This window comes from Achroia grisella, unplaced genomic scaffold (assembly GCF_030625045.1).
Source record: "Achroia grisella isolate CSIRO2021 unplaced genomic scaffold, CSIRO_AGI_Agris_v1 utg478, whole genome shotgun sequence".
NCBI classification, from domain to species: Eukaryota; Metazoa; Arthropoda; class Insecta; order Lepidoptera; family Pyralidae; genus Achroia; species Achroia grisella.
This window is the reverse complement of record NW_026712882.1, coordinates 4,315,593-4,341,831: the sequence shown is the minus strand read 5'-3', so window position 1 is coordinate 4,341,831 and position 26,239 is coordinate 4,315,593. Positions and strand designations below refer to the sequence as shown.

At 46.5% G+C, this 26,239-nt stretch overlaps 1 protein-coding gene across 1 annotated transcript; it reads right to left on the bottom strand.

Annotated features, from left to right (window-relative positions):
- Nucleotides 1-1,060: 1,060 nt before the first annotated feature.
- Nucleotides 1,061-26,239, bottom strand: LOC131845600 (fatty acid synthase-like). The gene is made up of 23 exons (XM_059194676.1): nucleotides 26,131-26,239; nucleotides 17,511-17,707; nucleotides 12,284-13,050; nucleotides 11,963-12,193; nucleotides 11,545-11,871; nucleotides 11,158-11,467; nucleotides 10,426-10,619; nucleotides 9,585-9,813; nucleotides 8,958-9,183; nucleotides 8,620-8,875; nucleotides 7,278-8,225; nucleotides 6,492-7,106; nucleotides 6,201-6,410; nucleotides 5,563-6,117; nucleotides 5,060-5,247; nucleotides 4,610-4,752; nucleotides 4,406-4,526; nucleotides 3,980-4,179; nucleotides 3,687-3,884; nucleotides 2,979-3,188; nucleotides 1,799-2,415; nucleotides 1,505-1,669; nucleotides 1,061-1,418 (listed from the first exon to the last, which is right to left on the bottom strand). Exons 2-23 carry the CDS (start codon nucleotides 17,680-17,682, stop codon nucleotides 1,062-1,064), a joined length of 7,239 nt encoding a protein of 2,412 aa, XP_059050659.1. The 5' UTR covers nucleotides 17,683-17,707; nucleotides 26,131-26,239; the 3' UTR covers nucleotide 1,061.

Sequence of the window (26,239 nt, the reverse complement as noted above, 5' to 3'; positions counted from 1 at the left end):
TCGTATAAAAAAAAAAAAAATAATAATTATCACAATGACACTAACGAGCTAGGCTCTACAAATAAAACATCAAGTACATTAAATAGAGAGTTCTCTATGAATGACCCGCTGTGTTAAAACTAACGTACCCGCAATACTCAATAGAGATTAATATAAAATATATACATGCATGTATGTATGTATGTATTTCCAACACAATAATTATGAGTCTCATAATCACATTATAATATAATAATAATAAATATTTGTCTCAAAATTATTCACATTTTGAAATTCTTACATCTCGACAATATGTTATTATACATATTTCAAAATAACTACCTACTACCTACACGTTGTATAATATACAGTATACGCGACTACCGACCGGTACGTGGTAGTACCGGTACACAATACAAGTGGTCATGTCAAGTCGAGATTCTTTAATAGTACTGCTCACTTCATACGTGAGATATATAAACATTTACATTTGCGCTGTAGTTCTACACGGGGCTCGCAGGCCTCTACAGTAGAAATTGGATTCAGTAATGTTATGTACATATTTTACATATGTTTTGTTTGGCAGACTGTATCCGGTTGCATGATTTTTTCTTAATGAAACATATACATTTATGTTGACACTCAGGAATGTTGAAAGAAGAAGTAAATTTTATGATACAGTTTTATGAAACATATAACACAGTACGTGTTATACTGTACTGTGACATACGCTCCTATTAACTATGTAATGAAATGTAGAATATAATCAGTACAATACAGGCATAGGTGTAGCATCGAGGTCGTCATTGTATCGTCTCATCGACTGTACATCGCGACTACCGGATCGTACTACGCGATGTCGTCCTGCGAGGACGGAAACGCCTCGACGTCCTACGATATATTTGAAGTAATCACCGCCCGACGCTTCACACTGTCGTCAAGTCACAGTTCATAACACGCATATGAAGCACTCCGATCGCATCAGTTCAGTGCGCCGTCGCCTAAGAGAGGCCGCGTCGACGACGACGACGACGACGGCGGCGGCGGCGGAGGGCGCCCGGCGCGGGCGCGGGGGCGGAGCGCTACTGCTGGCCGGCCAGCCGCTCCAGCGTGGCGGACACGTGGTCGGCGATGAGCTGGGCGGCGTCGCCGGCGAGGATGGAGCGGTGGTCGCCGGGCAGCTGTCGCGCGGCGAGCGGGCCGGCGCACAGCTCGCGCAGCCCGTAGTGCTCGTCCAGCGCGACGTAGTTGTCGCGCGCGCGGAACAGCGTGACGGGCGCGCGCACGCGGCCGGCCGCGCGGTACGCGTCGCCGACGGCCAGCTTGCCGTAGAAGGCCGCCGCCGCCGGCGCCAGCGCGGCCTCCGCCTCCGCCAGCAGCGCCGCCACGCGCCGCACGCGCGCCTCCCACCCGCCCAGCCGCGCCAGCTCCGCCGACACCTGAGGGTTGACGACACGCGCTCCGTCACTCTCGCCTCACACGTCTCACGACTCCCGCGGCCTCCGCCCTGCCGACCAGTACTCACCTGCGCGCCGTCCACCTCCTTGAACTGCTGCACGAACACGGTGAGCGCGTCCGCCTCGTCGCTCGCCTTCGTCCGCGGGACGTTCTTGGTTTTTCCGAGCGCAGTGTGCTTCGCCACGTACGCAGGGGAGCCGTCGACCATAATCAAGTGTACTTCACATCCTGACTGTAATTATAAAAAAAAATGAAAGTAGAACGATACGATATCGGTTCGCATTCATACGAACGGCCCGGCACCGTGTCACAATACAGAATACGTTTCGGAACGAATGCAAAAAATATAACGTCTATATACCTTCTCGAGCTGCAGGGTCATTTCGAAAGCGACGCTGGCGCCGAAGGAGTACCCCAGCAGCACGTAGGGCGGCTGCGGCTGGGCGGCGCGCACGTGCGCCACGTAGAAGCGCGCGAGCGCGGGCAGGTCCTGCAGCGGCGCGTCGGCCGTGCACTGCAGCGCCAGCACGCGGCCCCGCACGCGCGCCGCCAGGGGCCGCAGCGCGTCCGCCACGCCCTCCAGCGGGTGCACCATGAACACGGGCCGGCCCGCCCGCGCCGCCGCGCTCGGCAGCTCCACCATCACCTGCGAGGGCATGAGGTCGCCCGAGGCGGGCAGCCGCACCAGGGGGCCGGCGCCGGGCGCGGCCGCGGCGGCGGGGGACGGGGACGGGGACGGGGAGGAGGAGGAGGCGGCGGCGGCGGCGGGGGCGGGGGCGGGGGCCGCGCCGCCGTCGCCGGGCTCGCCGCCGGTCAGCTCGCGGAGCTTGCCGAACGTGAGCGTCCGGATCTCCTGCACGCCCAGCACCAAGTCGTAGCTGCGCTCCAGCGTCTGCTTGATCTCTGCGCCCATCAGTGAATCCATTCCTAGCTCCGCGAGGCTGACCGTATTCGATGTTTTGCTCGGGTTCTTAATGCCTGCGAACAGAGTCGTGCGTTTTAGTAAGATAATAATGGAAACTCGTTATTTGTGACAACATTTCAGCTGCTCAGTTTATTATACTAATCGTGTACCACAATTATCTCGTATCATTAGAACACCGTCGAAAGAACTAAGAACGAAATTTTTTGTTTATAATTATAGATTCGCCGTCTCTTTTGAAAAATATATCATTTAAAAATTCTCGACGAGTGAGCATCCACTCGAAACAAGTATTTCCGGCGTTCTCTAGAACTCAAAATCACTTCTCATTTAGAGCTCGTACCGTATACAATGAATGTTATTGTCACGTTATTTGTTCCATAATACAATTAATAAATATATACACAATGAAGTTATATCAATGTTTAGTATTTTTGAGAGTAAATTAAATTCATAGAACAGTGTTATTTTGTGTGTATCCTTTTTTACTGCCACTTCCACAATCTGTGGAGACCACACATGTAAATGACTACATTTGTAAATTTACTAGACGGTACTACAATAGCTGTACGTTTTCCGTAAACAAATAATGAAATAGAGGTAGGTGAGGTGTCCGCACCGAGTATGTTGGCGACTGCGTGGACGACGTCGTGTGCGGGCTGCGCGGGCCCGCGCCGCTTGTCTGCCAGCACCATGCTGGCGACCACGGCGTGCGGCCGCGCCAGCAGCGCGCCCAGCGCCTGCATGCACGACGCCACGCGCTGCGGCACCGTCCCGCCCACCACGGCCTCGTCGCCGCCCATCGTCTCCACGATCAGGCCCACCTCGCCTGCGGACCGACACGCGTTCAGCGCCCTCGCTCGCAGTCCTCACCAATACGAATCATCTTTATTCGCATTATCAGATTAGAGAAAGTACAAAAAATAATTCTTTATCATCTCGCTTTTTCCGATAATCAATGTAAAGATCTTGCCGCGTATTCGTAATTCTAGACTCAAATATTATGGAATAACTTCCCTTTGGAGGAGTCGGGAAACATCCGAATAATGTCAGACACATATTTGATATGTTCAGTGCATCAGTCAGTAATATTAAACGGACACTAAACTGTAATTTTCTTGAAATATAAGAACGTAATTCTTTATTAATTCAAATTATTATTGTATGGTGTCATTTTGTGTGTGTAAAAATTAGCTATGCATACTGTGTCTACATCTAGTAGGATGTATTACTTAAATAGTTTATTTTATCTGTGTAAAGTTATGTACTCTGTAAGAGATCCAGTTTTGTAGATCTAATAAATATATACATATATATAAAGACATACCGATGGCGCCCCACTGCACGGCGAGACCCGGCAGACCGTCGGCCTGCCGCTGCTCGCAGATGCGTTCCATGACCGAGTTGGCGTAGCCGTAGTTGCTCTGGCCGGGATTGCCGCGCCCGCACGACACCGACGAGAACGCCACAAAGTAGTCCAGCTGCGGCGCCAGTTCGCGCGTGGCCGCGTCCAGCGCCCGCGTGCCTGTGTACGTACATCCCGTTCAGTAAATATGTCCATCGCCCATATATATATATATATAGTCGCGTCATCGTGAAACTCGATCGAAGACGACTCACCGTCGACTTTGGCTTTCGCGACGGTCTTGAAGTCTTCCGGCGTGAGGTTCTCGAGGAAGGCGTCGCGCAGCACGGCGGCCAGGTTGAACACGCCGCCGACGGGCCCCAGCGCGGCCGCCTGCCGCAGCAGCGCGCGCGCGCCCTCCGCGCCGCCCGCGTCCGCCCGCGACACCGCCACCGCCACGCCCGCCTCGCGCCACCTGCACACCGCCCCGCCCGTCACTACCGCGCGCTACACCGGCACACCGGCACACCGGCACACCGGCACACCGGCACACCGGCACACCGGCACACCGGCACACCGGCACACCGGCACACCGGCACACCGGCACACCGGCACACCGGCACACCGGCACACCGGCACACCGGCACACCGGCACACCGGTACACCGCTACACCGCTACACCGGAGCGGGCCGATAGTTACCTGCGGATGCACATGGACTGGTAGCCGGTGCGGACGCCGCTGCGGGAGTTCAGCACGATCCGCGTCGCGCCGCGCACCACCAGCCACTGCGCCAGCTCGAGCCCGAAGCCGCCGAGGCCGCCTGCACGAAACGGTATTTTAGAGAGGACGCACCCAATCGGAACGATCTGAATAGACTTCGCGACTAGCTCTGCCGCCACTCACCCACTAAGACGTAGCTCTTGGCGGGGTGTAGGTAGGTGCGCGGAATGGCGGATATCATCTTGGTGATGGGGCGCGTCGTCGAAGCCTCCTCCTCGCGCACGCGCAACAAAACTTTACCGATGTGTTTGCCAGTCGCCATGTATCTGCAAAAGTTCATCAAGAACGAACGGTAAAATACAGTTCTAGTCTAATTCTGACGACATTTTTTTTTATCGTTGACTGATATCGTCTGTTACATCTATATAAATGAAACTCAAAATATTGTCTAAACTAAAATACTTGTAACACAAAAAATCGCATGTACCAATTCGACCATTAATTAAATATTTTTAAAATTCGATAACTATTGCTTACTTTTTGTCATAAACTTAAATTTATAAAATATTCCTAGCTTTTAAAATCAACATTTTAATTTAAATAAAGAGCATGGAAGTAGGGATGCCCGTGTACCGGAAGGCCTGCTCGAGCTGGTGGTCGTGGTAGACGGTGGCGGGCAGCGGGCGGACGGCGCCGCTGGCGATGCCCTCCGTCATGCAGCGCACCACCGCCGCCTTCTCCGCGTCCTCGGCCGACGCCTCGAACAGCGCGTCCAGCAGGATGCCGTGGAATGTTGTGTTTTTCAAGAAGAACGACATTCCCTATGTGAGCAGTATTGAATAGTGGTTCATTTTTTTTTCTAGTATTATTATTTCATTGGTAAGTACCTACTGGTTGTCACCAGCGACATGGTCAGATTTTTTATACATAGATAAGCCTATGTTAGATCTTGAGATACTATCTCATTTGAATAATCATCTTCAATATCAAGATTTGTTTTTATGGTTTAAGTTTGAAAAGATAAAAAATAGACATACAGACACACTTTCGCATTTACAAAATTTCAATAAAATGCCGAATATCCAAGGTGTGCGAGTCTCAAATTAACGGTTTAAGATTAGGTATTAGATACTAACGAGAGGGGTGTTGTTCGAGAGATCCAGCTTGCCGATCTCTAAGAATCGGCCGCCCTCGGCCAGGCAGCGCACGGAGGCCTGCAGCTTGTCGGCGGCGAGCGAGTTGAGCACGAGGTCGACCCCCCGGCCGCGCGTCTGACGCAGCACCAGCTGCTCGAAGGAGGTGTCGCGCGAGCTGCCGACGTGGTCGTCCCGCAGCTGCGGGAAGCGCTCGCGCAGGAAGGCGCGCTTGTCGGGCGTGCCCACCGTCGCGAACACGGTGCAGCCGGCGTGCAGCGCGATCGCGATGGCGGCCTGCCCCACGCCGCCGGTGCCCGCGTGCACCAGCACCGCCTCCCCGCGCCGCATGCGCCCGCGCACCGCCAGCGCGTAGTACGCCGTCGCGTACGCCACCGGCACCGTCGCCGCCTGCTCGAGCGACCACGCCGCGGGCACCTCCCACAGGAACCCCGAGTCGGCCACCACGCTGGTCGCCAGCCCGCGCGCCGCCACCATGCCCATCACGCGCGCGCCCCGCGACGACCGCCCGCTGAACTCCAGCCCCAGGATACACTCCTGTACAGAAACGTGACGTCATTGAAGTAAAGGAGTACTATATGGAGTTTTTGTTAAATGTGAGGGGATCATCTAATGTGTACCTGCCCTGCAAGATTTCCCGGCAACGCGTCGGGCGGTAGCTTGCCAGTAGCCAACATAATGTCGCGGAAGTTCAGTGGCGCGTAGTAGACTTGGCAAAGGTCCGTGTGCGCGGGCCACTGCGTCTCGCTCGCAAATCGCAGCGGACTCTCGATCCACCGTAGCGACGACAGGTCACCGCGAGTTAATGTGTTCACGTATGCGTGCTCCACCTGTTGCCATACAATACTGAGATAGAATTAAATCTACAGACGAACATCAAATCTATTCATAGTAAAGGTAAAGACGAGCACCTGGAGCTGCGCCTCGGCAGCGTCGTCGAGCAGAAGGTGCCTGTAGGAGCCCCAGACGCCGGCGCGCAGCACGTTGACGGCCAGGTCCTTGCGCAGCTGGTCCGCGAAGTGGGGCGCGGCGGGCTGGAAGGGCTCGCGGCAGTCGGGCAGATAGAAGACGCGCAGCGCGCGGCCGCCCGGCTCGGCGCGCAGGCACGTGCCCAGCCCCAGCACGCCGCCGCCGGCCGCGCGCGACACCGCGTACACGCGCAGCTCCGCGGCCGCGCTCTCGGCGCGCTTCAGCGCCGCGCGCAGCGGCTCCACCCAGCCGTACGAGCGCTCGTCCTCCACCTCCACCACCACGTGCTCGGCCGGCGGCGGGACGCGCCGCCGCAGCACCAGGTACTCGCAGTCGGCGGTCGCCTGCCGCGACACGAGCTCGAGGCCGGCCCGCTCCGCCGCCGCCGCCCCCAGCGCGCCGTGCGCCTCCTCCACCAGCACCATGCCGCCGTCGGCCAGCGCCTCCGCCAGCCGGCCCAGCACCTCCGCACTGTCAGGCGACGACGCCACGCCGCCCGCCACCACCAGATGGCACTCGCTGTCCGGGGCGGTTTCGTTGGCGTCTTTTGTTGTTACCTATATATTAATTAAATATGCTAAATGGTACTATCTTAGGATTATCAAATTACGATCAATATGATTTATCACAAATGATTCAAATTTGTCAGTTTTTCTCGGTAAATTAGTACCATGTATTACGGTCTTACATTAAGAATATATTTTTAAAGTAAATAAAGTGTCATATACCTTTATACCCATCTGCTGGATGATCGGCGCCGCCTTGTAGACAGCGTGCGCGGCGCCTGCGGCGAGGCTGGCCTCCACACGCACCTGAGGCTCGGCTTCCAGCAGCTGCAGTGCGATCGGCGCCAGCAATGAGTCTGCCGGCCGATCCAGTGCTGCCTCCGTCACCTTCAGCCGAAGCGTTCCCACGTTTTCCAGTACGAGCTGTACGCTCACAGTGAGCGCATCTCGCTTCGATCGCGACGTGTCCTCGGTACCAATATTCGCGTTATCGTAAGGCACAAATACGTATTTTTCTAACTTCGGTGGCGATTGCACGTTGGTACGTCGTGGCGCGAGGCTCGTCTTGACACCTCGAAACTCTAGACCACCGCAGATGACGACGTCAACGTCGGCGTCACGCCTCACCGGCAACACGTCGACACCCGCTCCGGCGGCTACGTGCGCCACAGGATCGATCAATACGCGTTGAATGCGAGTAGGCAAGTATAATTCTCGTGTATTGGCACCGATAAGACCGAATTGAAGCATGGTGTCCATAAAAGATATCCAATTGCCATTCCACTCGAGTTCACCCCTTGTGCCTCTTGGATCTGAGCTCCGTATTCCTCGGAATACACCGCCGTAGTTATATCCTCTGAGCCGAAGTTCTTTGTATATATCATCTGTGACTAGTGGCAATAGATCCGGTTCTTCCACAGCACTAACTGGAGGCATGGAGAGTCGTTCCGTAGTCGGCTCTTCGACGAGGCGCACCTTGCCCGTGACGACGACGCTGCCTCCCTCGCACACGTCGAATTCGCCGGTGCCGTCAAGAATATTCACCAGGAACTTGACCGGCACGTCCCGAGACATTATAGTGGCTCTTTTAAGCTGCAAATCTTCGAGGATTACCGCGGTCTCTTCGAATTTTTTATTATGAAACTTGGCAATAGTTTGCCATACAAGGGTCTGAAAATTATTATATTTCGTCATTATTGTCCTGTTGCCTGCTAAAAGTATACAGTTATATTAATAAATTCAAGTTACAGTTCTTGCAAAGTCGAAATAATATTTAATACTAAACATGATCGGCCTGGTAATACAATACTACGCTAATATCCTTTTTTCAATTGTAATGCGGAGGGAGCAGTGAAACGGTAATCAGTCACTATGGTGTCGTAGTGGTTCAGTATGGGTAGAATGAAAGCACTACTTTAGTCGTATTCGTGGATGTTTCATTAATAATAATATTAATATTGTGCTGCTACAGTGTGTTAATATAAGAACATTACATATCAATTCCGATCAGCTATATTCGAGTAGGTGTAATTAAATCGAGGAAGGTTAAGAATAAGAAACTCACAATGTATCCGGTGGCAGGGAAGAGGACTCGTCCGTCGATCTGGTGTCCGGCGACGTAGGCGTGTCGGGCGCGCGAGAGGTCCACCTCGACGACGTTCTCCCCGGCGCGGGCGGCGGCGCCGAAGTCCGCGACGCTCCACTCGACGGAGTGGTCCCAGCGGACACGCGAGGCCAGCCCCGGCGTGCCGCGCGACACGGGCCACGCCACCGCGGGGTACAGCCGCCCCGCCGCCGGCTGCGCGCCCGCCGCGTACACCCTGCGGCACGAGCGGGCGCGTGTAGCACGCGCAGCACGCGTAGCACGCCACGTGCCGCACGCACGTCACGCGCTACACTCACCTGCCGAGGGCGGCCAGCAGGTGCGCGCAGGGCTCGGGGTGGTCGCGGCGCACGAGCGGCACGTGCGCGGCGGCCGCGGGCAGCGCGCGCTTCAGCACCGCCTGCAGCAGCGCGTGCGGCGCCACCTCCACCACCAGCGCGCGCGCCGGCACCGCCGCCAGCGCCTCCGCGAACAGCACCGGCGACAGCAGGTTGTTCACGTGGTACTCCGCGTCGCTCAGCTTCGCTGCAGCACCGTACGACCACGGTCATTATACATAGCTGCATTCCCTTCAGTCGGACTACTCTAGCATGGTCGAAGCGGGTTAAGACTGTAGAAACTTAAGCTTTGTCGTAATATGACAGTATTTATAAGAATATACTCAGCGAGAGATACGACCGCCTGCAGTCAATTATAGTACATCAGTACACAGTTTACATCTTGAATCTTGTAAAAGTTTTATGGTCAATTCACTCGTATATTTTAGTTTTAAGAAACTCGATACAAACTTAACGAGCAAACTTTAACTGATATTAAACGTGAGTCTAAATTATTGTTCTACAGCCACATTAATAATATTGTTATTAAAGCTTCTCAAAGAATAGTTTTTGTATGTGATTAAATTTAGTTGAGTAAATTATACGTGCCGATATCAGAGTTCCACTGGTCCTTGGGCAGCGAGGAGGAGACCCAGCGCGCAGTACGCGGCTTGGGGTCTGGTATGACGGTGCGCAGCCGCTCGCGCAGCAGCGGCGCGGCCGCCGCGATGTACTTGCTGTGGAACGCCACGCCGCTGCTGTTGACGCGGCGCGCGAACGTGCCCGCTGCAGACAACTCGGCTACGAACTTCTCTATCGACGGAACCGGACCCGATACCTGATAACACATTCACCTTCAGAGAACATGTGTATTTACATCATCTATATATATAACTCAAAGGTGGCTGACATAGTGATCTATCAACGCACAGCCCAAACCACTGGACGGATCGGGCTGAAATTTGGCATGCAGGTAGATGTTATGAAGTACCATCCGCTAAGAAAGGATTTTGATTAATCCCCCAAGGGGATAAAATAGGGGATGAAAGTTTGTATGAAACTTTATCTATATTAAACCGATCGGGCTGAGACTTTGCATGCATTCCCCTAAGAAAGGATTTTGATAAATTCCACCCCTAAGGGGATAAATTAACGCGAGCGATCCCGAGCTAATCAGTAATAGAAATAGAAATAATCTTTATTCAAATAAATTTAATATAAGCACTTTTGAATAGTCAAGGTTTTTTTATTCTACCGCTTATTCGGAATGCAGATTCATCACAAGAAGAATAAGCAAGAAACTTGTGTGTTGCTCTATATCAATCAATAATAATATTGTTTAATCTACCAAAACTTTCAAAGATTTATTATTGTTACTTGTCGGGTACCGCACATTACGGCTAATGATTACTACGTATGTACGTCAACAATGACCGGGGCGGGTACGTACGGTGACACTGTCCGCGGCGTTGTGGCAGGCCGGCACGACGTCGGGCGGACAGCGCTCGACGCACTGCTGCCACGTGAGGCCGACGGCGGCCATCGCGCCCGGCGGCAGCGCGGCGTCCGCGATGCTGCGCCCGCGCCAGTACGCCGCCAGCACCGCCTGCTCCGCCGTCAGCGTCTCGTCCGCGTACGCACACCCTGTCACCACCGAAGTAATATATTCAAACTAAAAATAATTTATTCGTATATGACCTTTCGGCGTCTTGTGCATGTCATGATATTATTCGTAAATCAATTCAAGAGACGTTGCAAGGTAATGTTTACATCGTCATATATTTTAAACAATTTACCTAATATGTATATGTCACATCTACGCTGCATGGTAAAAGAAGATCAATAATATAAATTAAAAATAAAAATGATTCTAGATTAGACCCTTGCGATACACCTATACATACAAGAGACCCATTAGATGTAACTTAAACTTTTTAAATACTATCTGATAAATAGGATTTAACTTGATCCAGAACGTTGTCTTTGATGCTTTAAAAAGCTAGGTTATGATTTAGTGCGTTATGATCTACGCAATCAAAAGCCTTGGATAGATCATGAAATACACCAACTACTTTTTTCTATTTTTCCAGGTAGTACAAATATATCTGAGTAATTTCTCACTAGCTAAAATGATCTCGCCGAGTCTACTACCATATGTCGAATTAATATAAAATGGGCTGACCTAGTTCGCCTACAGAGTGACCGACGATGCCATCAGGTCGGATGTCGACGGCGCGCAGTACGTCAACCAGCGCCACTTGTACCGCCGCGATGGACACGAAGGAGTTGATGACGTCTTCAAAGGCGGCGTCGGGCGCGTCGATTAGCACGTGCAGCAGGTCGATGTTGTGAGGACGGAGGGCTGCGGCCACTCGCTCGATCGTAGCCGCGAATGTCGGCAGTCGCATCAGCGAGCGTGCCATGCCCGCCCACTGCGAGCCCATTCCCGAGAACACGAACCAGATCGGTCGCGGCTCACTGTTGTCAAATTCCTGTAAGCAAACGTTATAATAAATCAAATTTTTAGTAACACGGAACAACAAATATGTGGATGAGATTAAAAACTTACGAGGATCTCCTGCAGCGGTGGGTCGGTGAGCACGGCATAGCCGCGGTGCGCGTGGCCGGGCACGGCGCGTGCGTGCACGGCGTCGAGCAGCGCGTGCAGGTCGGCGTTGGAGGCGTGCTCGGCGGCGTGCTCGAGCAGCGCGCGCACGGCGGGCTCGGTGCGGCCCGACGCGACCACCAGCCGCGGCAGCGCGTACGGCGCGCGTGCACTCTCACGCTTGCCGTGCGCGCGCTCCGACTCCAGGATCACGTGCGCGTTCGCGCCACCGAACCCGAACGAGTTCACCGCCACCAGCCCGCCCTCCCAAGACGTGTTGCGGTCCACCACCTGTCCATATGTAGTACGTTACATAAATGTAATATTATTATGGATTTTAAGTAAAAATAATATTATTAGAAAATTATCAGTGTTACTTTACTTTTATTCTACCGTCGCTGAGTGCTGGTATATCAGGATTGGGAGATTTGAAATGTAGATTTCCAGGAATAATGCCCTTTTCCATTGCGATCAGTACTTTCGCAATCGAGCACAAGCCCGACGCGGGCTCCGAGTGTCCCATGTTAGACTTCACCGACCCCAGCAACAATGGAGTCTTTTTGTCTTTGCAAAATAATTCTGCGATCGAGTTCACTTCTTGTGGATCGCCCACCTGTAAACCAACAGTGGTAGTTATTTTGAATCTAGTAGATAAATGCGTTTCATTAAAAATGTAATTTTAATCTGACTTATGTTTACAGACCTTAGTTCCTGTGCCATGTGCCTCGACATACGCGACGTCCTGCGGCCTCAGTCCCGCCTCCCGGAACGTCTCGGCGGCGAGCTGCCGCTGCATCTCTCCGGCGGGGTAGGTGATGCCCTGCTCCTTGTGGCCGTCGGTGTTCATGCGCGCGCCGCGCACCGTGGCGTACACGCGCCGCGCGTGGCCGCGCTTCTGCAGCAGCACCACCACGGTGGCCTCCGAGCGCACGTACCCGCGGCCCTCCGCGTCGAACGCGGCGCACCGGCCCTCCGGCGACAGCATGCTCAGTCGGTGGAAGTTGAGCGAGTTGCCGGGCTTCAGGCAGAGGTTGGCGCCGGCGACGACGGCCGCGTCGCAGTGTCCCGCTTTGATGGCGGCCACGGCCTGCGCCAGGGCGAACATAGAGCTGGAGCAGGCGGTGTCGATCGCGTACGACGGACCCTTCAGGTCGAACGTGTACGATATGCGGTTGGGGAACATAGCGCGACAGCAGCCGGTGAGGGCGTAGCCGTTGATCTTGTCGGGGTCGCTGGTCCACATTTCGTCGGTTTCCGAATTAGAGACGCCGACGTAGACGCCGGTGCGGGAGCCGCGAAGCTCGGCAGGGTTGATGCCCGCGTCCACGATCGCTTCGTGCGTCACCTCGAGCAGCAGCCGCAGCTGAGGGTCCATCAGATGTGCTTGTTTCGCATGCACGCCGAAGAATGTGGCATCGAAATGTGATAAATCTTTAAGCTTCCCATTACGTTCGGGCAGTCCATGAAGACCTGTTTAAGAGTATAACGGGTCTCTTAGAAGTTGTTTACTGTATAGGTTCTCTATATTTTTATGTTACGATATAAAATCATCATGAAAATCTATTATTACCATCCTACGTCTGATACACTATATATAAACGAGTATCAACATCAAAGTGTATTTTTTAAATGTATCTCTTGTAGTTTTTTTTTTCGGACTACTCTAATGCTGTTGGCCGCAGCTGGCCTTTACAGCTTCACCGGACGTTAGGGGGCGAGTGCAGATGGTACTCCAAACCAAGGAAGGATTTATGGAGCGGCTGAAAGCCAACTCCTACCTGACGGATACGACTTTAGTCTGAGAGCACCACTAGGGGTTCGAACCTCATCTCTTGTAGTGTACGTGTAACACTAGTATTAGATGGTCTGTTAACGTCTCTCTCCGAGCGCTTACGATCCGTGAGCCGTAAGAGGGGGATATTTCCCGTGTAGAGTATATAAAGCAGAGTTAATGCCAATATTATGGTGATAAATACTATACTATGCGACAAGACTACTTAAATATCAAATAAGTGAACACGACAACTTTCTTTGGGCTATGGTAGTATTTTATTATGGAGTACAGAGAACAAATTATCGCTCGTCTGCTACACCAGGGATTGTATAAAGATGAGGTATGTTGCTGGGATGCTATCCCAACGCCGATATATGACATGTTAAATATGTAGGATATTGAAATACTACTGCAAATAGACTGAATGCGCGAATGAATGTTGTTCAACCGTCGTACTGGCAGCGCAATTCGCAGGTAACAATGGCGGGTAATGTAACATTTGTACATAATTATAGCTACAAGTTACAAGTGTATCTGCAGAATCAATTAACCGACTGATACTACATTACGTAAATAAAAAAACGACCAAGAGCGTGTCGGACACGTAACGCGAGTGTTCCGTCGGTACAGAGTTTTAAGTTGGTTACCACTGTCTCTGTCCTTTATTAATTTAATATCATATAATAATAATAATAATCTTTATTTATCTCAGAGGGATCGTTACAACAATATTTATACAATAGATACACTTTTAAGACAATATCAATCTCCTTTTAGTATTTCTGTGTAGTCCTGGCTCCTGAACTAGCATTAGCCGTATGACAGAAGCCAGTATATTGATTAATATTTGATGAATTGATAAATATTGATTAATAATTAGCTTTAGTATGGCAGCATTATAAATATTTAAATGTTATTGGACAAACGTGACATGGGTGACGTCATAGCATGTATTTTTTCGAATTCTACAAACTCGGTGGAGGACGCCGATATTCGCAACACTGTTTTTCTGTTTTAAATTACTATATAATATAATATATAAAACAAAGTCGCTGTCGCTGTCTGTTTGTCCCTATGTATGCTTAAATCTTTAAAACTACGCAACGGATTATGCAGCCGTTTTTTAATATATAGAGTGATTCAAGAGGAAGGTTTATATATATATAATACACATACACCCGTGCGAAGCCGGGGTGGGTAGCTAGTGAATAAACAAAATGTTTTTATTACAATTTTCAAAACCAAATTTACTATTGACATATTTTTAGACCGGTCGTTGCTTGCAATTCCTATTGTGGAATGTAGAGCGACGACATTATAGTTGTTGTTGTCATTGGTACGTTGTGGTACATGTACCGGACGGTAGAGGGTCCTCGTGACTCGTGCCGCTACAGCTGGTGTCCTGCGACAGTCACGTGACGTCACTGATGGTGACGGCCGCGCCTCACGCACGCCATGTAATATGCATGTGCATGCAGAGCCAGAGACACACGGATACGAACGTAGGCAGAACTGTATGTCTGTCAGTCGTCAGTCGTCAGTCGTCAGTAGTGAACAGCAGATCAGAAGTTCACTCACCTCAGTTTGGTGTGTGTTTACAAGCGCAGACAATGAGGAGCGTATTCAACACTATGTTGTTATAGAGATAGTTATTAGATACGTAAACGGTAACATCGCAACATTACAATACCGATTCAATATACGTAATTTTTTCATGTGAAAACAAATTTTGATGATTTCTCATAATAAACGTCACAAAAGTTCAATGTTAACAACTTCAAACAATATTTATACATACATACATACATACATACAACACGCTGTCGGTGCGAATTAGCAAATATTTGTGTGTTATGATACCGCCTGTTGTATGACGTCATTGGCGGAAGTCGAAATCAAAATCACTAATTTTCCTGCAGTCGGTCCGCGCGCCGGTGACATAATTATTGGCTGAGTACCTACGAGTCTTTTTTTCGGACTACTCTCACGCTATTGGCCGCAGCTGGCCTTTACAGCTTCACCGGACGATAGGGGGCGAGTGCAGATGGCGCTCCAAACCAAAGGAAGGAGTTATGGAGCGGCTGAAGGCCAACTCCCGCCTGATGGATACGACTTTAGTCTGAGGGCACCGTTAAGGGTTCGAACTTCGGCTCGGGCCGTCGTAATATCGATCCCCGTTTGAATTGGACGGGGGATCGATCGGAGGGGCAACCGGGGGCGCCGGTGTGGTTCGCCCGAGTACAAGTGTACCCACGTCAATGAAAGGCGACGGTCAACAGTGCTCGACAGTCCAGTGGACGCTACCACGCGCCGACTGCACGGCCACCACAACTACCCACGCCTACAGACGTACTGGACTCAGACTACAAAGCTAAGCGGTGCGCATCACGCCACCAGAGCAGACGCACGCTATACACGCTACACACGCTACACACGCACGCGCGGTCGGTACGAGTGGCTGCCTCGCTCAGGCGATCATGAACCTATTAAATAACAGAGAAAGGTCTGTAATGGTTCATTCATGGAAAGAATTCGCGATAAATATTCGTGTTCCGCCATACAATGATTTTACAATCGTACGCGCTCACTAAGTGTATATACACTACGTACGTACACAGACATTACTTCGCGATACAAAATTTTATTTTTGTTGGTCGGGTTTTCAATTCCTCGCACGGTACAAACATTTGCACTCATAACTTTGTATTAGGTAATTTACAATCATACGCAAATCTACACATATAAATAAAATTTGAGTGTCTGTTTGTAATATTGAAATAACCGTTTTTTACTACATTCATATGAATATAAATACGGTACATACACTAAAATAACATTTTTTACAATCATTGTGAGTCTGTTTGTTGCGGATAATCTCTGAAATGGCTGGACCGATTTTGACGAGTCTTTTTTTGACAGGTAGCTAATGTAATAATAAGGAGTAACTTAGGCTACTTTTATTTTAGAAAAAATGAAGTTAAATTCCACGCGGACAATGTCGCGGGTGCAGCTAGTGCATAAATATTAGAATAATAAAAAAAAATTAAGTATTTATGTCAATTGTTTAGTACAGGTTCTGTTTACTTCGGAACTAAATGGCGCTCTGTAAATTGTCCTGGTTGTCTGTACATACTATTGTTATTACATCCTTTACTTGAGAAATTATTAATAACTTGACGGCCTCGGTCGTCTAGCGGTTTAGCACGCCACTTTTCTTCCGATGGTCGCAGGTTCGATACCTCGCTCGATGCAAACATTTTATTCACGAGTATGATTGTTTGTATCGGTCTGGGTCCTATGTATATTATGCATGTATGTACCAAAAATATATATCTAAGTATTTATATCAGTTGTCTAGTACCCATAACGCAAGTTCTGCTTACCGTCGCGTCGTACTAGATGGCGTTGTGTTAATTGTTCAGGGTTATTTATTTAACTTTAATCCCTAATTTCACCGCCTCCAGATTTTTTTGAGATAAAAGGTAACGGCCTCGTGTTTTAATCTGCCTTCACGTCAAAGTTCATTAAGATCAGTTCAGCTGTTTAGTACACAAAAGATAATATACCGACAGTTTTGTGCTATGCCCTTTATTGTATTATTAAGGGTGGGTATGTTATTAAGAAAGGGATTTTATTTTTTTGTTTTTTATAAAAACATGTTTGCTTTTTTTATTAAATAAAAAGTATCCTATATGTATATATGTATGTAAGTTAAGTATGTATTTAATTATAGGAGCCAACAGAATATCAGCGCTGCAGACTTATCTGTAGCTTCATGCTGAGTTGGTTGCCTCTTCATCATTGCGACACATAAAGCCACCTCCATTTTTATTTTATTTTGTAATATTATATTTCTGTATTATTTAATTTGTAAACTTTATTTCTATTTACAAAGTGTATCTCATGTATGCTATGTGTTTGTAATTGTTGAATAAAGAACTTATCTATCTATCTATCTATATTCATTCTAATTCCTCTAAGAACATGTGTACAAAATTTCATGATGATCGGTTCAGTGGTTTTGCGCGAAAGCGTAACAAACATCCCTACTTTTACATTTATTATATTAGTCCTAAGGATATAACGGGCACAATAAGAAACATAATTAAATACACAGGAGCCCCTCACAGGCGCTCACAGATGGAAATTTTAGTACCTGGCGTCCAGCGTCGGTCGTCGGCGGTGACGAGGTCCACCCCGTCGAACAGTTGCTGCGCGAACTCCTCGATGGTGTCTGACTCCGGCAGCCGCCCTGACAGCCCCGTCATCACCACATCCTCCGCATCCGTAGCGCCTCCTGACAACCCGTTCACAGCTGCGCTGGGCATCTTGTAACTGCTGCTAATTCACTATCTGTAATCAAAATATCACTTCAGTTCATCACCGTCGTTTGAATATATATAACAGAGCAGTCAGACTGCAAAGTTGGTTCACCTAATATGACGGCGACACAGTTTTCAAAAACTTCTTTTCAACTTTATCAAAAATAGTACAACATAAAGTATTGATATTGTACTGAGTGCGCGTGAAGACGCCGGCAGCGACGGCGACGGTCGACGGTGGTGTGGTGAGCGAGTCGAGTTCGCGAGCTGAGTGGTGCAGCATCAGCCAAACGTGCAGATAAAAGTACGCGATAGCGGGGTCGCGGCCTGCACCGCGCGGACTATGGCTCGCTCCGCCGCGGCCCGGGCCCGGCCCGGCCCGGCCGCCTCGGGTTATCGTGCAGCTGACAAGGACGCGCAAGGTCGATACCACTCTTCCTGCTGCTCGGCCGGTGCTCGGTCGGTGCCTATTTCTCTCGGCTGCATGTCAACGAACGAAGCCCGGCCCAATTCAATAATTGCGATATGTTTTTAATTACAAGTTCAGCACAGTATTTATAAACAGTGTCCGATACGACCTTTGTGCGGTTATCATTTTAGCAGTATTTGGTGACCCCGAGATTAAATTCGCGTATTAGAAAATGATAAGCGTAATACGAAACCTCATAAGCGCCTGCAGGTAGGAACTCCATGGCCGTTATGGGATGTGATATTTTTTTAACTGATACCAAGTAAATAACATAGTAATAGAGAAGTAATAGATTACCTTGGTATCATTTTTTTTTATAGAACATAGGATAAAATATTAGTGCACCGCCAACAATCTTTCTCTGCACCACTCATGGTGGCCTGGTAGATAACGCCGCAAGGTGTTAAGTCCGACCTACACATTGTTTTGTGGATTGAACTTAAATAATAAATAAATAAAATAAAATAGGAGTAATCCCAGATATGTGATTTTCTTTTCACTCGGTCAGAAAAACATTATAAGATTAATACATCTACGTATGGAGTTACTTTCGCTTTTTTATGCTGGCGGCGCATGAAGCGGAGAATTCAATTAGGATCCAGTCGGCAACATACGTACGTAGCTCGCAACTCAACAAGAGCAGTCCTTTGTACGTCAATTATAGAGATCGGCCGCGATACCAGATTACTTCATACCTATACCTACTCGTGCGAGCACGCGGTGTGCTGTGTGTGACACGACACGACACGACACGACACGACACGACACGACACGACACCGCGACGCCGACGCCGACGCCGACGCCTACCCACTGCGTCGGCTGTGTTTTATTGATAATCCTTTCCTTACATGTCGACAATGTTATCAATTGTAATTCAATACGTTAACAGACAAACGGCCTATGTATGTAAAAAAAAAACAATAAATAATAAAATAAACTAAAGATAACAATTATTAACAATATTGTAATTACAATAGCAGAGTAAAATTACATAATATATACACAATACAATAACAAGGAAAAGACTCAAAAGGGCAACTGAATTACTAGTATAAATACAAGTTGTAGTACATTACGGAATATTATAGAATGGAATAGTTACATGTCGCCTCCTTGATAGAGGACAGGTTATCGTGACTAAAAAATAATTGTAATATATATAGTAAATATGTATATACATCTCTTAAAAGGAATTCAGTATATCAGTAATAATATAGGTAGGTACGCAGAGCAAAGAAACTTAGGAACTTCTGCAACTGTACATATCATAGTATATATTATTTTTATGGATGATAATTGAATAGTGCGTCCGCCTGCGCTAATGGTTTACGATGGCAGAGCACCATGGAGGATGATAAAATAGCATGGACGAAATTATATTATAGAAAAAATTTGACGACCATAAGCGGCTAAAATGTCCTACATAAATAAATGATTTTTGTATTTGGATGAGGTCAGGGACTTTATCACGAAACAGCGTCGAAGTCATTCTAACATCGTACATTGCTAGCAATAGGACTCTATTGCTGCTCACCTTCTCCCATATCATAGTCTACAGATATGTCAAGTTCTCACGTTACATCAGCTGTATGTTTTGACATTGTTTGCAACTCCATGCATTTTCTGTTCTGGCCTAAACGCGGAAATAGAGTCGAACATACACTACAATAAGTGTGATTTGTGCTCATCGTCCACGTCGTAGGTATCCGAATGATTAACGTCCTGCGAACCCTAAGGGCCTCCTATACACGATCACGCAGAGGTGCGCTTCGAGGGGCGAGATCAAGGTATACTGTGTACCGGCCGTGTAGTGATTATGTAGTGAAGACAAAGAGGGAAGTTATACGTTCTTTTGTAAAAACTACTTACAAGCATGAAGTAGTAACCAAAAATTATACATTTTAACTTCAAACTTCTTGCGTAGTTCAATGAATGAGAAAGTGATATTTACACGTAGATAAATGTAGGTGAGGTTTATTAAGATTCAAGTTATCCTATGATACATAAATGGAAGGGATATATCAGATACCAGATCAGTATAGTGTTAGCAAAAGTAATAGAGTTGAATTAGGAACCCCATATTTTGGCAATTAGTTAAAAAATTGTATATATAAAAGTACTTCTGCTTTGGTCCTCTCCTCTGATGGTAAACGGTACCGTCGCCCTTTCTAAAAATAAATTCTGATGTCTGTGGTCTCTCCTGACGGAGGCATAGCTAAGTAGTTGGAGTTAGCTGATAGTAAATTTGAATATATTCCTCTTTTTGCTGTAATTGATTTTCATTCGTTGCCAATCAGGATAATATATTTAGATGAAAATTTAAACGATAGTGATTTAGATAAATTCACTGTATAGTACTGAAACTGTGCAAGTAGCGGCGGCGGCGGCGCGGCGCGGCGTGTCGTAGACGGTTGGTAATGAGTTAATGACAGAATCTGACACCAAGTGAGTGGCCGACACCGCGACCACACCAATAGGTATGTGCGGCGGGGACTCGATCGATTGTGCAAAGAAATGGACACACTCCGCTTAGTTGTAGGGTACCTACTGCCCGAGCTTAATACCGATTCAATTCAAAATATCTTTATTCATGTAGGTCTGTTACAGACTCTTATGATATGTCAAATCTACCGTCAGTTCGGAGTGATTTCGAGATGAGAACAAAAAAAACTCAGCTCGTATTCTTTTCAAATAAATGTCTCACATGTTTACAGTAATACAGATTCATTTTTAATTTCAAACTTGGGAAAATAGAGTGACCACCAGTATATGCGTAACCCGAACAGACCAGTTCACGAGTATGACGGACGAGCCAGCCATCATTGCACTCAACCATATTAGAGGGAGCACATTGAACCGGCCCACCACGCCGCCGCAAGTTTGAAGTTTATAGCGAGCATGAAACCAGCTATTCAAATGTTGTAGCTGTAGAGCAAAAAATTGATAGCCTCTGGGAATTTTGCAACATTAATTTATTTTTCTAAAATAAAATCTTTTTTTCTACAATAAAACTAGCCTAAGTTACTCCTTATTACATCAGCTACCTGCCAATAAAAATCCCGTCAAAATCGGTCCAGCCATTTTAGAGATTAGCCGGAACAAACAGACAGACAATAATTGTAAAAAATGTTATGTTGGTGTACGTACAGTATTTATATTCATATGCATGTAGTTTTTACTACATGCATATGAATATAAATACAATATTACAAACAGACACTCCTATTTTATTTATATGTATAGATGAGTCAAAACTGATAGTATAGTCTCGTGAAAAGAACCTCCGCCAACCTATTGTTGTGGAAAACAATATTTTTAATCAAGTAGGAGTTCTTCATTTTAGGGCTTCCAAAGGCCACTCGTGTGTGGAGTGTAAGGATTCCTATCTATTGCCCCTGTCGATGTTATAATGCTCGATGTTTCTGCCATTCGGAGACATTGAAATTTGAATGTTCTCTGAAAATAAAGTAGAAGTTACATCCTCCAAGTTATGTATGACCTAGGAGCATATGGATAAGTATCACATGTCTTGCCAAAAAAAAAGTTTTTAGTCTCTATTTTTTTGTGAAATGAAATAATATTTATTCAGTAGATGTTAAAAAAAACTAACACACACATTAAACAAACAAAAGAAAAACTCAAACGTTGCAACAATTAAAAAAAAATTACCATTTATTGTTACAAAATTACAAATTACGTGTGTGCGCGTGTGCGCGTGTGCGTGCATGTGTATGTTTGTCGAGGTATCTACTGAATAGGTCCGTGCTCAGCATAATGCTGCAGCGGCTGGAGAGCTGCAACGCTGTTTTTCAGCACAAGGCCTGGGGTGGTTTTGCTGTGCTGTTTTAAACGCTAATTCTCCTAACTTCTTATATACTGATTTATTTTTCCGTGAGCGAAATAAGTCATCTATACATATAAATAAAATTGGAGTGTCTGTTTCTAATATCTAAATAATCGTTTTTTACTACATGCATATGAATATAAATACGATACATACACTAAAACGTATTTTTTTTCAATTTTTGTCCGTCTGTTTGTTCCGCCTAATCTCTCAAATGACTGGACCGATTTTGACTGTACTTATTTGGCAGGTAACTGCCTAAGTTACTCCTTATTATATATAAGGAGTAACTTAGGCTACTTTTATTTTAGAAAAATAAAGTAAATTCCACGCGGACGAAGTCGCAGGTAGGTACAGCAGTCGGTAATATAATTAAAGAATATGATATTCAAAGGAATCGCCTTCATGTACCTAAAATGCCATATATTTTTAAGTTTTCGTGTCAGTTAGTGTTACTTAATGTTACAATTGGTACGGTTCCGTCTGTACGCGTCGCTGTACTTGTATGGCATGCTGCGGTGAGTATATATTTTATTCGGAATACGCTAATACTATTATATTGGCCACAACTGGCCTTTACATCTTTACATCTTTACCGGACGACAGGAAGCGAGTGCAGATGGCATTACAAACGACTTATGGAGCGGCTGACGACCAACTCCAGCTGACGAATTTAGTCTGAATTTGATCGGAGCGGGTGATGAATATGAGTGATAATAAAAACATTTTTTAAAAGTTACAGATACCGAAACTTCTGGAATGTTGCGCAGAAACTCATTCTATTTACATAGGTACAGCCTTCTATCGGGTCAGACTTATTATGTCGTAGATAAGTGTAATACAGAGATCAGAAGGATAATATATAAATTTGAATATGTCGGCGAGTCTACGTGTTAATTACGTCGTAACTCTTAAAGTAACCTCCACTCGCCGACGGCTATGTAGCTATTAGCTGTACACACCACACCACCACACAAGTCATATAATTCATTATTATCATAATATACATTATAAATTATAATAAAATAAATTGGAGTGTCTGTTTGTAATATTGAAATAACATGCATATGAATATAAATACGGTACATACACCAAAATAGCATTTTTTACCATTTTTGTCCGTCTGTTTGTTCCGGCTAATTCTAAAACGGCGGGACCGATCTTGACTGGATACTTTTTGGCAGGTAGCTGATGTAATAAGGAGTAACTTAGGCTATATTTATTAAAAAAAAGTATTTTATTTTAGAATAGTAAAGTTAAATTCCACGCGGACGAAGTCGCGAGTACAGCTGTAACTACATAGAATAAAATTCTGGATTTTGAGACATTTTTTACGTTATGAAGCGACGTCATTTGAACGCAGATGAAATGCAGATTTTTAGGGATGTTGCAAGTTTGACGTGTAGGTAATATTTGTGTAGTTGTACGATGTACAGCATCGTAGTTGCTTTACTTATTGTTGTCGTTTGATTATCAGATGTCGATCTACATATGTAGGTACAGCCGTACGCTGTACACTTCATACCCGGTTAGTATTTATTATACATACAATTGTTATTTATTTCTATAGTGTTTCTGTAGTGGTCTCTACTCGTACTCGCCGCGCACACAGCGTTGTGTCATTATTTAAATAAAAATCATTTAACAAATATTCGCAAGTTACAATTGCTTTACCTGCTATTACATTCATTTATGATCTAATATTTGTTTGTAACATTACGCGTGTTATATTTATACAGAGCTCATAACGCGACACGACTGCGAGTCGTCCGCGACATTCTGTACTGTAACAGTCGTTTTTTTTTTTCGGATTACTCTAATACTGTTGGCCGCAGCTGGCCTTTACAGCTTCACCGGACGATAGGGGATGAGTGGAGATGGCACTCCAAACCTGGAAGGAAGCACTTATGGAGCAGCTGAAGCCAACTCCCGCCTGACAGATACGACTTTAGTCTAAGGGCACCACTAGGGGTTCGAACCTCGGCTCAGGCCGTCGTAATATCGATCCCCATTTGAATTATATGGGGATCTATCGGAGGGGCAGTCGTGAGTGTCGACCAACAACTCTTGTACTGGAGTCCAGTAGGTACGAGTACTTACGAGTAATTACACTTGTCAAATAATGGAAAAGTACAGCCATTTGCGGTCACACTGGTTTACGCTGGCGGGGCACCAATGAAATACTAGGAATTTATCATGAAGGTTTCCAGAGAGAACCGCGTGCAGATCAACCTGATATAATACTTTGATAGTAATAAGATCAACAGTCCACATTATTAACAATACCTTTCCTGCCAGTTCACTTCGTGTAGCAGTTCACTTGGCTGAGGAGTCAAGTCCTTTGGTTTTGAAGGTAATCAATACCCATGAATTGGGGGAAGGGGATTGTTGATAACGGGGAATATCATTTCTAGCAGAATTCTGCAAATTATTGAGATTTTCTTTGTAAATTCATCACAATGCACTACTCTGAGTAATTTGTTACTCATATCATCGCCGTGATGGATCACGTGCTCTCCGATCAGCGTGTACTGTTGGCGCAGTCGAAAGCACCAGTCCACTATATTATCTATAAATTATACATATATATTTTTTACACTCATCCAATGTTCTTCTCTGTAATATAATAGTATAAGTTTTATCCGACAGCCATTTCTGTCGGGACTTAATGGAACTCGCTACTATTTTGTCAGGGTGATTGCTTTTGTAAGTGTTGGCTACGAAGCCGTCGCCGATGTCGTGGTGGGAACGTACACCTGTACGACTGTATTTAGAACCTACTGAAGTTCACCACTTCCGGGAGAATGCAAATATGTTTATAGCCAGGCCGTGACACTCCAGAGGGTGACGCGCCTGATGGTCGATCGATATCCTATAAATAAATCTGTCTGGGTAGGTACTAGTAGGTAGGCAGCTCACAACAACGGTAGGTATGTAGTTCCAAACAAAAATATTGGCGAGTCTTACGACTGATATGTGCTCCCTATAATATGGTAGAGTGCAATGACGGCTGGCTCATCCGTCATACTCGCGAACGGGTGCTATTTGTGGGGACTGGTCTGTTCAGGTTGTGAACACTGATTAAATTTTTTGTTCTTTGCGATAGCATATGCTGGTAGTCACTCTATTCTCCCAAATTTGAATTTTAAAAACTATATTTATTGTAAACATGTTCCACTATTATTTGAAAAAAATACGAGCTGAGTTTCTTGTCAGTTCTTCTCATCTCGAAATCATTCCGAACTGACGGTATATTTGACATGTGATAACAGTCTGTAATATGTAAGATATTTTAAATTTTGAATTGGATAAAAACGATAAAGTTTCAGCCACTCCATAGTCTATAGGACTCTACCCATCATTATGTTTTTATAATAGATGATTATGGAGTGGTGCGGCCGCCAATGATGTCGGTGCGGTATGCGCTATGCGCTATGCACTGGTGGGCACCAGTCGGGCATGGTATGATGAAGATGAAGCAGGTCAGTGATAATGTTATCATGATTTCCACGGCCGACCGCGTGAAGGTCGATCTGATATCCTTTTGACCTCCCTCTGTCTATAATATTAAATTAAATCCGTATATATGTTTTGTATAAATTTTAAATAGATAGTTAGCTGTTAGTCGTTAGCCGCGACCACGTGATACGTATTCGTGCGGAATTTCATTAAAACCCATTCAGTTATTTAACCAAAAGTAATAAACGGACAGCCAGCTAAACATACTTTAATATAAATAATTACAATTGATATCCAGCACTTTCCTTTACACAATTATTGATCACCTGTCAACCCTATTCTGTAATCGACCCTTCAGTACTTAGAGGTTACAGAACTCTATCGCCTGCTCTACTGTCCAACTTAAAGACACGGCGCCGGAGATTGAGTGAAAAATTACATGTACACCCACTCACCTCTGTATGTAGTCGAGCACGACATGCGGAAAATATGTAACCATAACATAACAATATAATATAATATAATATAATATACATGCTCCCTATGCGTTTATGAGGTTATTTTGCTTCTCAGTTAAATAGTGTTATACCTATATGTACTTAACTACTTCAGTTCAAGTAGCTACCTACCTCACTTGCGTAGGTATCGCAGAAAAAAATTATAAACCGGTTTCTTACTTACAATAAACAAAGTGCACTCCGCCGGCTCCCGGTGGTTTAATGATGGTTTTCCCGAATGCCTAGCTCGAACTTGAATGCCATAAATCGATGAGAACAGTGCGATGTCACCG